This window comes from Tetrao urogallus, assembly GCF_951394365.1.
Source record: "Tetrao urogallus genome assembly, chromosome: 13".
NCBI classification, from domain to species: Eukaryota; Metazoa; Chordata; class Aves; order Galliformes; family Phasianidae; genus Tetrao; species Tetrao urogallus.
In genome coordinates this window covers 5123981-5136202 of record NC_136826.1, presented here as the reverse complement: position 1 = coordinate 5136202, position 12222 = coordinate 5123981, and the positions used below count along the sequence as shown (strand labels likewise).

Genomic DNA, 12222 nt, shown 5'->3' with positions numbered 1-12222 from the left:
AAGAAGAAATGTTACCTTTTTATTTAATGAGTGTGTTTGAATCCATTAAGCACTGGTAACATCAGCAGGAAAGAGGAAATCCAGATATTTATTTATTTTTTTACTCTTGCTTGTACTGTGGTGTTTTTTTTTAACCCATGCAGAGATGTAGTTGTACTGAAGCTTCGCTATGGTATCACGCATATTTACCTGCAGGTGGTACACTTTGTACTTTATGTAGAATTGTTCCAAGTCACCAGGCAGCACAGGCTGAAAATGAGAGCTTTGCATTTGTCACTGGTGGCAACACATCTGTACCATGAAAGAAATTGAGATCCAGAGTGAATCTAAAGAAAGAGAGGACTGTTTGAAACAGAAAATGAAGCAATCCAAGGAGGATAACAACCAAGAATTCAATATATTAAATCCTTTCTGCTTTAATACAAAAGAGAAAAGAGATGGTCCTGCAGCTAGTAAGATTTTGCAATCAAGAGCTGCTTTCCTAGCTTTCCCACTGGCTTCGTCAGTGACCTCAGGCAAGTTACTCTATTAAAACAGTTCCAGTGCAATATGAATTGAAGTGCTTGCCTAACTGTAAAATAACATTACATTGCTAATGGACCTAATAGCATCTTTGAAATGCCTTGTGTGCAAAACATTTCAATATAAAATAATGAGCAGTCTTGCGTTAGCCTGGCATAATGGGTCAGGAAAAATGGTCAGAACTGCAGTGGAACGCAGGAGATCCTGGGAGAGGTAAGCAGGGAGTGAACGAATGCCAAGGGGAGCTGCAGAGCTGAGGACTAGGGTAACCACCTGCCTCCATATGTCCTGCTCCCCTTCTTGTCTGCCTCTCACCTGATGCCTGTCAGATAGTTGTCCAGAGCTAGAACAACCTTCTTGTCAGTAATCGCAAGAGTTTTGTGTCTGGCACACTCTAACAGAGATAGAGTGATGTTATGAATGCATTTTGAAATGTAGCTCTGTGATTTGTACCTTGGATGTACATACTGTGATTAAATAGAATGTTTTTCTTTAGTCATCAGCTGGTCTCCTTGTGCCTGTCTTTAGCATGGTCTGAGTAATGGCATTGCAAGCAAAAGAGGTGTTATATTTTATCGTGTCAGAATGACCCTTTTTTGCCCAAGGGTAAGTGAAATGTTGTGGAGAAATATATATATATATATATATATTCGTAGTTGTCCCATTTTAGATTTTGGTTCTGTGAATATTTTGATATTCTTTAATGTGTTGATTGTATTTTTTAACTCAAACAGCACTAATATTCAGCTGAGCAAAATGGTTCTAAATAAATGAAAGAAAACTTTTATGGTTAAAATAACCAGAGTTCTTCATGAAATGAAGACATCTGGGAGATAATCAACAGCTGTCAGGGCAAACAACAAAGATTGTGGTTTTGCAATTGGAGAAAGATAATACTTGAAAATGCACCAGTTAGGGTACTGAAAGCGCTAAGAGAAGGTCCATAGGGCAACAGAATTAATTAATGACTAACCTAATGAAGGACTTGGTCTATATAGCATGTCAACCCAAAGAGACTTTACATGGGTTCTAGCCTGGTGTCACTTTAGTACCTCCATGGGATAGAACAGCAGCATGTAAATATTTATGCATACATACAAGGGAACTTCCACAAAGAGGCCTGCTTGTTGGTGGCTGCAGTGAGTTACTTGCAGAACTGCTGCTCTCACTCCAAATGTTTCCTTATCCGTGTTCCTCCCGGGGGAATTTCTGCTGTACCTGCAGATGTGGATGGTGCTGCAGGAGCCTCCAGCCAGGCAGGCCCAGCTCTTCCTCCAGAAGGTTTGTCTGACTGCTTTCCATGTGAGCACAGAGCCATCCCTCCTGCTGCTCCTCATGTGCAGCAGTTGAGACAAGCACTGCTGTTACACAACTAGAGCTGGAAGTGTTTGTTTGGTCTTTCAGGAAATTATTGTCTTTTTCACCAGTGGTGCCAATAAAGGGGATAAAGGGTGTCAGTGGCCCAGCTTCATGCCGGAGTGGTGGCTGCTATGGGCTTGGCGCAGGATTTTGTGAGCAGGTTGTTTCTGTATTCAGACTTCTTTGAGGATTTTTGTTAATCTTTCAGTAGCTTGTTTATTTAAATTAAGCCCTGATTAACTTAAGGAGCTTTCTTTGGCATTTAATGGTTTATCAGAGTAAAAGATTACACTGCCAAACCACATATACATTTGCAACACGGCTGTATTTGAGGCAGTAAAATTTGCCCTGTCTTATCTGTGTCACTTACTATGCAGAAAGCACTTTATCTGGGGAAAAAAACCACAAAACTAAGGCACTTTTGTTGTCAGTGACACACGGGGGAGTGGAGGAGCTTGTGAATATAAGGTCGGTGCCTGTTTGCATGTGGCTTACGATGCTGACATTTGTTGTCTGTGCCTGCTACATATGTAAACTCAGGGCCATAGGCTTACGATAACGTGAGTTTAATAGTAATTGGTAAAAAAAAAAAAAAAAGTTGAAATATTTCTGCCTGTATTTACTAGTTCACTGTAGAGTGGGTTAAGCAGAGTTCTATAAGAAGATATACGAAAGTATAAGACTCAGTGCATGTAGTAAGTGTGTTTAAAAATTCATTTCTAAGACTACAAGCAGGCAAGTACCAGTGCTACATGTTGCAGCAGGGATCCCTGCTGATGCAGCTCCTGGGGCCGAGTCCTGTGGTCACTGATCCCTTGCTGGGTACAGAGGTAACCCCAGGGGCTGGGCAGGCTGATGTGTTGCAGGGTGCTACCTTTAGGCACAATCTGCTTAAAATAAAAGAAAAATATCAGTGTCTGCAGTTGAGCTGGGCAGCTACTTTCTATGAATGGTCTGCATTTGAGAGTAAATGTGCTCCTTTTGAGTTTATACCTTATCTATGTTACTTTTTCTTTGAAATCTTGTAAGCAAGAAGAGAAGAGAAGGCAAGATTCTGGAAATTATTTCGTCCTCCTCATGCACGTATAATCTGTGGCCTGTATGTATTCAAAACTTTCATATCACAGGTATCAAACTATCAAAAATAACTGGGAAACTAACTAAAGAAAAAAATAACTGCTGAATCTTGAACAACATCCAGCGGATGAGTGTCTTAGAGGAGATGGAAAACAAGTGGTTGAGTTAATTATCCATTACTAATATTTGCTTGGCTCTATCCTTCACCAAGACAGGGAAAAAAAAAAAGAAATACTGTGATGATTCAGGGAGTAAATTATGCTGCCTGAATAAACCCATGTAGTAACATCTATTTAAATGAGATTTACTGTATTTTTGAAGGCTTGTCATATTGACTCAAAAATGTATCAAATAGAAAACCTGAACAAAGAATCACACTTCCCTTCCTGATAACTGAAACTGTGTGTATTCAGCACAAAGTTGGTTGGTTAGTTTGTGTTGTTTGGCCATTTTGTACTTGTATAGCTTCCATAGGCTAATATTTTTTTTTGTTCAGCTGCCTGTTTTCCATCCGTCAGGTGTCATGGCTGTCTGCTCTTGGTGTTCCAACAGATGCCTGGGAGAAGTCCCTCGCTGTGTTGCCACAGAGGTTGTCAGAAGACACTGGGATTGCAAAGATGCCATAAGGTATGTGTTACTGGAGCTGCTCACTCAGCAGCACTGCTGCACAAGATATTACTGATGCGTAGAAATCTCCCAGAATAGAGATCCCTTCCCATGGGATCAGCCTGGAGGATCAGCCACTTCTCCCTAGGGAGTGTGCTCTATGTAGAGGCATTTTGTACCTGCAGCTTTGCCGTGAGGAACAGGGGGCATCAGCGAGGGGCTGGCTGAAGTCCCTGGGGCCACGAGGGCACTCTGAGTGTGGTTTGGTATTGCAGAGCCAGCTCTTGATCTGCTGTGTGAGCAGGAGAGGGCTCATGTGTGATGAGGTTGAAGCAAAAGTGGGTGGCTTAAGGGAACCTGTTCCCACTTCTGGAGTGCTTATCAGCTTCTCCCATCCTTCTGAATGTGCCAGTGTTTGGAGGGTGCTGGATCAGCTCAGAGCAGCACAAAACTGAGCGCCAGCCTCCAGGAGGGCTGTGGAGAGAAGTCACTGTTAATGGCTTTGGAAAAACACTGGTGGGAGCAAAGGCCCAGCCTGCAAGGTTTGGTGGTCACACCAGGTTGGTGCTGGTGTGTTCTGGGTTGCAGTCCTGCTGTGAACAGCCTGCTGGTGGCGGCACATTCATTTCCTTGTAAGGCACTTAAGCAGGTGCTTGCTTAAGCAGAAAGATGGTTGCATTTTAAAATTCTATAAAATCTCATTATACTTGTCTTTGGGCTGTGCACCTAAGTCTGCTAAACCAGCCCTGCTTTGTTGGATTGTCCTAGGAGGAAAGGAGGAAGACCTGAGGATGACAGCAGTTCTGCTGCTTAGCTTCCAGGTTTCTTTCCAGGGCTGCATTAAGGATTAGAAATTACTTGGTGCTCTGTGTTACATGAAGCACCAAATATATAGTACCATGCAACCAGTCCCACTGCCTGCAGCCTGAAGACCCCCACAATTAGCCTACAGCAAGAACTACAGCTTCTGATAAAGGCTTGTGTTTAGAGGCATAGAACAAAGTAAACGGAAATATATTTTGTTTTTTCTTGCTCTGCAAAACTGCCTGTGCTGCAATAGACTATAAACATGAGACGCTACTGATAGGAGCAGAAAACAGATTTCATGCATCTAGCAACCTATAATGCCATCCTCCTGGCTAGCAAACAATCCAAAGCAGCTCTTGAGCTGCAAGCTCAAGTGCTGGGCTCAGAGGGGAAGCTTAGGAGCTGCTTTCTGGCAGTGTAAGTAGTTCAGACACCCACTCTGTAGGAAGAAAAAACACAATAACCTCTTCTCTCCTCCTCTCTCTCCCACTCACCATTAGTAATTTATCCTGATTGTAATGGCTTCTATTTGCTCTAAGCAGATCCTGTTCCCTTCCTAAGAAGACCTGAACAGCTACAGGGACATAATATTCCCAGTGGAGGATCTGTTCTTCAATTCAGGCAGACTCAGGCAGACATAATGATGGAAGCCCCCGTTTTTCAATCAGCCAACCCATGGCCTTCTTAATGTGATTGTAATCTGAGATAAGACACCTGGTGCTGCAGCTGGAGAAACCCATCCCATGGTATTGAGCTGTCTTTTAATTTACTGTCACAGGGAAACGTTTTGCAAATATTTTACATCTCTTCAGGAACCCAGCCACCGCTCTGCACAAGCTGGTGTGGCCGGAGGCTATCCCATGTGTGCGCTGTGTGGCACCAGAGCAGCCCTTCCACTTGCAGGGGTGCAAGGACAAGCTTATCCTCTGTGCACTCCCACCCATGGGGTTCAGAGTGTACCAGATTTTCACTTCCCTGTCCATTCTGGTTGCAAAATAAATGCTAACACTGCCCCGGAGCACTGCTTGTAACCTCTCTGGTTACTTCTGAGTGATGGTCCCGTTCAGCCTGTGCCTGCTCTGCTGCTTCTGCTGTGATCCCAGTGTGACACTGGGGGATCTCTGCAAGGTGCCACCTTGTAGCCCCAGCCAGAACCCAGGGTGGGACAGAAGCTTCCCAACATTTCTCCTGGTGGTCAGCCCTGCTGTTGGAGTTAGGGCTGTCACTTTGTGACAAAGTCCTAAATCACGCTCCCAGTGCTTGCTGTCAACATGGCTGTCAGTTCCTAAGCACCATGTGGTACCCTTGGCTTTACACTCACCTGCACTGCCATGACTAACTGTGAGCATCGTATAAATAATAAACATTAAATCACTCAGTGCTTCCCCTTGCTCTCAATTTACAGAGGTGTGCAGGTCAGGAGGGCAACATGTTGCTGCCAGTGGTGCAGTATCTCAGTGTCACACCTAGGCATGCCTAATTTAACAGGGATGCTTTTTAACAGAGAACTAGCTAATCAAGCTGCTATCTGTGGTGGGCCAGCCCCCTTCTCATCTCCCATCACCCCAGTGCGTGGCCATGACTCTTCAGGAAGCTCCCAGTCTGACCAGTTTGGTGGTATGCACTTCCATGGTTCCCTTGGGCTGGTCTCTGCATGTGGCCAGGTGACACAACCCCAAGGGTTAGGGGGCATCTGCCTGTGGGTTTGGGCATGTGTGAAATGGGTGCCAGAATGGGTGCCAGCAGGGCCATACTGTGAGGGGCAGAACACAGTCATTTTTGTAGTCTTGGAAACCAAAAGGTCACTTAAATTGCATGGTGCAGTGGCAATGCTGTCATAGCCTGAAACGGTGATTGAGCACCTGGTGGGAAGGCAGGGCCAAGCTGGGGGAGCTCAGGTCCATGCAGTGCACCTGAGTGATCAGAAGGGGTGGAGCCAGGATCCACCCCATTCCCAGACCGCATTTAAGGGTTGGCAGGGGAGGTGAGGGGATCTCACTGGAGATCCCTGCCTCCCAGAGGAATTCCAAAGGTAAGCATCCATGTTGCCAGTCATTGTTTCTGTATCTGTGGCTGCTGCCTTTGGGCTTGTTCTCATTTGCTGTAGCCTGAGGTTATGCCACCCTGCTACTATTGCTGTCCTTTCCATCACATTAAAGCATCACACATTGTGGGTGCAGTGCTGAGGCACTCTGCTCCTTCTAGCGCTGCCATGGCCTGGAGGCAGCTCCAACCTATGGCGGGCAGTCAAGAGATGCAGAGGGAGGGGTTTTGGAAGAAGACTGAAGTGAAGAGCGAAATGGAGGAAGGAGCTGTGAGTGATGCTGTGGGAGGATCTGGTTTGAGCCATCCAACCTGGTTTAGCTGTCTCTTGGTGCTTCTGCCTGTGACACAGGGCTACAGTGAGCCTGGGCACCCAGCAGGAACCTGGTCTAGCCTGTCCCCTACCACCAAACCTGCTTCTGCATCAACTCCAGCTTACTCTCAGACACCAGATTTTCCATTTCTGCAACGATACCAGCGCAAAGGCTCCTCCATCCTGGAATCCTCCAGGATTCCATTTTCTCCCACCTTCTCAGTTGCTGCTAATTAATATGATGGAAACCCAGTTACATAGCATGCATCCATCTATGTGAGTGTGTTAGAGGGGGTGAAAGCACTGCACCCAGACCTGCAACAGGAAAAAAACAGGTGAGGCTGGAGGTGGGGAGGAGCAAGGCATGGCTCAGAGAAACTTAAGTTGTGGGCTGAGATTCATGGGCATGGCATATCACAAATGACACAGCTCAGTGCCGCACATCAGTGCTGGCTGTGAGTCACCGGTAACGTTCTGATAACTCAGATTTATAGGTTTAATATTTGTCTGTGGCTGCGCAGATTGCTTCATCAGTTTTCTATCCCGTCCTGAGGTACTGTAAAATAGGATCTTTGAGTCTGTTGGTTTTTAATAAATGTGCTGCATTTCAAAGGATATTGAAAACTTTCCCTGCCGTTTGTTACTGAGGCCCGAGCTGTGACGTCCGGCCCCGTTTGCAGGCTGGTTGCACGGCTGGTGCTGCAGAGCCGCGCTGTGAGGATCGGCTGAACGTCGTTGTCACCGTGAGCGCACTGATTTCAGCTCATGCAGCCTCTTTGTAAACTTAAGAAAACAAAACTTTTAAAATGTGGCTTTTTAGCCAAGTTGTTTTTAATAATTCAGTGATCCTTTTCTCTTCCCGTGACCCAAGCCCCGCTCAGGTGGCTGCCGATCAAGCCAAAGCTCGGGCATCCCGCTGCCTGCTGGGCTCCGTGCGGACTGCGGTGCGCGCACGTCCTGCGCACTGAGAACAGACAGGCTTGCCGGGCTCGCGGCCAGCAGCCCCAGCCCCGCGCCGTCCTCCTCCGGGCTCTCCCCGCGCCCCCCGCCTCCCTCGGTCCCGCCCCGCCCCGCCCCGCTCGGCTCCGGCGGCGGTTCGGGGGTGGCGGCTCCTCCCGGCAGTGCGGTAGAGCGCGGCCGCCATTGCATCGCGGCTCGGCCGGGCCTCCGCCCGCGGCCCGGGAGGACGGGGGGCGGCGCGGCCACCCGCAGGCGGCTCTGAGGCGGACGGAGCGCGGCCGGCCCCGCGCCGCGGCCCCGCGCCGAGCGGCGCCCCGGGGCCGGCCTGGCGCTGCCCCCTGCGGGCCGGGCATGGGCGGGCGCTGAGCGGGCGGCATGGAGGCCATCTGGCTCTACCAGTTCCGCCTCATCGTCATCGGCGACTCCACCGTGGGCAAGTCCTGCCTCATCCGCCGCTTCACCGAAGGCCGCTTCGCGCAGATCTCCGATCCCACGGTGGGCGTGGATTTCTTCTCCAGGCTGGTGGAGATCGAGCCGGGCAAGAGGATCAAGCTGCAGATTTGGGACACGGCCGGGCAGGAGCGGTTCCGGTAGGGCTGCGGGCGGCACGAAGGAGGGCCGCCAAGCCGTTTATTTGCGCCCTTCGTTTCTGCCGGGCGAAAGCCGGGGCGCGGCCCGGCGGGCCGAGGGATGCGGGGCTCCGGCCGCGTGCGGGGCGGTGCGGGGCGCGGGTCTGCAGCTGCGGATCCCGCCGTCTGCAGGGCAGGGCGGTGCGGGGCTTCGGTTTGGGGGTGAGGTTGTGAGAGCGGCCCCGAACCCCGGCTAATCGCGTGGGCGCGCTTCTGTTTTTCGCCCATCTTTGACCCGCTTTCCTCCCGCTCCCTCCGGAAGCGCTTTCCTTTCTCTGCGTCTCCGCACAGCATCGCGGAGCCGCGCTGCCGTAACGCTTCCATTCACACGTCGATGAACGCTGCCCGCTCCCGCCCCCCCCGCCTCCCATCCCGACCCCCAGCGCCGCGCTCGGTCCTTGCACACGGACAGGCTTTTTGCCGAGGCCGGGAGCCGCTGCTTTATTCCGCTGGCTGAGAGGAGGCACCGGAGAGCTCGGTTGCGTCAGATTCCGAAACACGGCCGTGTGCGATCCCGCGCCAGTGCCCTGCTGTGAGGAGGGGAAGCTGTTGGACGCCTCTGGTTTCCCATCTTGGAAAATGGAGGGAAGTCTGGGGCCCCCGGGGCTGCTTGCCCTTCTTGCTGGTGCCTGAACCTGCATGTAGACGTGGTGACAGGCGACCTTCAGCACAAGGGCAGCAGCGCCCAGCACCAGCAGTGCGAGGGGCAGGAGGGTCGCTGGCATAGGAGCACATCCTGCCGCTTGGAAGTGCCCTTGCCTAAGTGCAGACTTAAATTCCCAAAACGAGAAGGTAGAGGGAAGCAAGCAAGCGCAGCTACCTTTATGGTATGCTGTCTGCTGTGACGAAAGTCTGTTTTGCATTTGTCCCTATTAAATCCCAGTTAACCCTGTCATGCGTTGTGCCCCATGAAGCTGGCAGCTCCTAGGCTTCCCCTTCTTGGTAAAAGGCAAAACACTGCTGACATGGGGTAAGCTGAAGTTGTGAGCGCAGGCAAGAAGCGTAGCACTGCATGTACTCTCCAGAACTGTTACACTTGTTTGTCACAGTGCAAGGAATTTCTTAACAAGGAAATTCTTAGGAAAGAACTCCGGTATTTCATGGAGTTCTCAATTTTGAGCATTTGCAGCTGCTCTGCAGTAAGTTGACAGCTGTCCCATGAGGAGGAAAGCACTGCCATTGCCTTGATACACCGTGATGGTATCTGCTGGTCTGCATCTCTGCTGCAGTTTTGCTCTTCCTGACTGTTGTGAGTTCTCTCACTCTCCATCAATGAGGATCTATTCCTGTGCAGTCAGGGCTTAAACTACAGTTAAGCACGTGCCTCTGTTTTGTCATCTCGGCCTCAAAATGGTGCTCTTTGGGTCAGCGTTGAGGCTGTTTTGGAGTTGTAGAACAGCAGGGTTCCGTTCTTCCTGGATCCAGCAGGTTGTGCCCTTCTCAGGTTGCTCAAATACTCCAGTTTCTTGCCTGAAACATGACGTCGTGTAATGCTAACAAAAGCAAAAGCATGTGCAGCCCTCCCTGGCTGGAAATGCGTACCAGCACCTACAGAAGAGCTGTTCCCTTCCAGTGAGAGGGAAGGGCTGGGGTGGGTGGTGAGGACCCCAGGTAGAGGCAGGGAGAGGGAGAGGTCTTGCACAGAGGCGGTGCCTTTGTTTAAAACTTGGTCAGAGTGGCTGTGAGTCACAGCACTGCTCTGCTGCGCTGAGGGGAGGGACGGGAAGGGGTGGGCAGGGGTCCCGTGGGGAGCTGGGCAGCGAGGTGCAGAGTGAAGGCAGCGTCGCGTGCTTCCTGCAGAGCGGTAAGGAGATGTCTGCGGAAAGGCACCCACACCTTCACCTCGTTTTGCCTCAGCGCAGCGCTCTGCTCAGATCCTGTCATGTCTCTCAGAAGTACCTGAGGCACTGCTGATGCCGGCAGGAGCAGCCAGGGCTGGTGTGCTGGCACACAGGAGAAGCAGAAGTGCCTGTGACAGCATGGGGGTGAATTCAGAGTGCCAGTGTCTGTCTGCAGCTGGCCAGAGAGCAAATGGCAGAGCTGATTCCCTTGTTTCCAAATGTGCAGAGCTGTTCTTGTCCCTGGGCCAGATAACTGGAGAGCAAAAGTTAGCCAAGTCAACTCTTTTTTTTTTTTTCCTTCCTTCCTTTCTTCCTTTTTTTTTGTTCTTTTTTTTTTTTTTTTTTTTTTTTCCGGTTCTGGTTTTCTTCAGTTGGATTTTCACCTATCATTGCATGACTTTTGATAAAGCAAATCTTGAAAATGCCACTGAATCATTTCTGGGGGTAGCTCTGCAGGATAAGCACACTGCAGGGCAGAATAGCCTCTAACAACAGACTTGCATGGTGGAGGAAGAGTTGTCCCAAGGTAGAAGTAGCGGTGCTTACATTTTCCCAGAAGAAGAAGTTCAGGTCCCTGTCTAAGTTCCTCCAGGGACTGAAATCAATGAGTGCTTCTGGATTTAGAATAATCCGTGACTTTGCAGAAACAGTACAGTTGTACAGCTTCTTGTTTTTTCTATATGTAGTAGCTGTTGGACTGTAGCTCTGCTCAGCTTCGTGTTCTCTGTAGATGTTTGTTGGCTGATTCCATGTGCTGCTTCAGGCTGCCTCAGACTGTGGAGAATGCTTTCCATTTCTCAGCCTGAGGGTCTGCGGGACCTTTTTGGGTCTTTTTAGGGGCACAGCTCCACCTTCTGCCTTCTGCCTTTGCCTTTTATGTATCTGCCAGGAGGTGTTTGGCTCTGGGTAAATCCTTTAAGCTGTTACAATGCTTCTAAACCAGTGGGGCAACCAAACCATGCAGCGTACTGACATGGTGTGGTGGGGGCTCGTTAGGCCTATGGCAGAGAATATGGAAATCTGTGATAGAGAAACCAGAAATGGTGGTGGAGTTATGGCAAATCCATGAGGCAGTTACCCAGGGCTGAAGTTTTAAGCCAAGATTAGTTGTCTTTGTGGCTGACAAGATGTGCATAGCACAAGTCAAAGCTGTGAGATGTGACTGAGTGGCATTCTCTGTCCTGTATTCTGCGGGATAGATGGGGTAGCAGAAATGCTGCCTTTTAGAGCAGAGGCTTAGGTACAGAAGTGCCACATTGCAATTAAGAAAAAAGAATCAAAAGAAACAAGGAGGATGAAAAAGAAGTGAAACCTGCTCTGCCCTTCTTCCCAAATAGCAGTGACTTACATGTATGGATCATTTTTTTCCAGGTCCATCACCAGAGCCTACTACAGGAACTCGGTTGGTGGACTCCTCCTCTTTGACATTACAAACCGCAGGTCCTTCCAGAACGTCCACGAGTGGCTAGAAGAGACCAAGGTGCACGTCCAGCCCTACCAGATTGTCTTTGTTTTGGTGGGTCACAAGTGTGACCTTGACACACAGCGGCAAGTCACCAGGCACGAGGCCGAGAAACTGGCTGCTGCATATGGTATGAAGTACATTGAGACCTCTGCTCGGGATGCCATTAACGTGGAGAAGGCCTTCACTGATCTGACTCGAGATATATACGAGCTTGTTAAAAGGGGGGAAATTTCGATCCAGGAGGGATGGGAAGGGGTAAAGAGTGGGTTTGTCCCAAATGTAGTGCACTCTTCAGAAGAAGTGGTGAAATCAGATAGGCGGTGCTTGTGCTGAGCTCTTCTAGTGAGAGAAGTGGTGATGAACTCTACTAACCAAACGTACTTTACTAAGTGAACTCAGTGTGCCAGAAGGGAGAGCAACGCTCCCGTTGTGAACAGCCTCCCACAGTCTTTTGGATACGAGAACAGACCCAGGGAATGAATGTTCTGTTCCATACAACTTTTCAGAACTGGAGGCTACAAACCTAACAGAGTGAGTGAGGGTGCATGTAGATTTTGTAATGAGACAGCAAGCAGAAGTGAGGGACAGCAGAAGGGGGCA

The 12222-nt window shown here is 49.5% G+C and overlaps 1 protein-coding gene across 1 annotated transcript; it reads left to right on the top strand.

The window, feature by feature from the left end:
- Positions 1-8062: 8062 nt before the first annotated feature.
- RAB39B (RAB39B, member RAS oncogene family) lies at positions 8063-11955 on the top strand (the record flags this gene model as incomplete). Its single annotated transcript, XM_079542120.1, has 2 exons — positions 8063-8277; positions 11529-11955. The coding sequence occupies 2 exons, from the start codon at positions 8063-8065 to the stop codon at positions 11953-11955; spliced, it is 642 nt and encodes a 213-aa protein (XP_079398246.1).
- Positions 11956-12222: the final 267 nt, after the last annotated feature.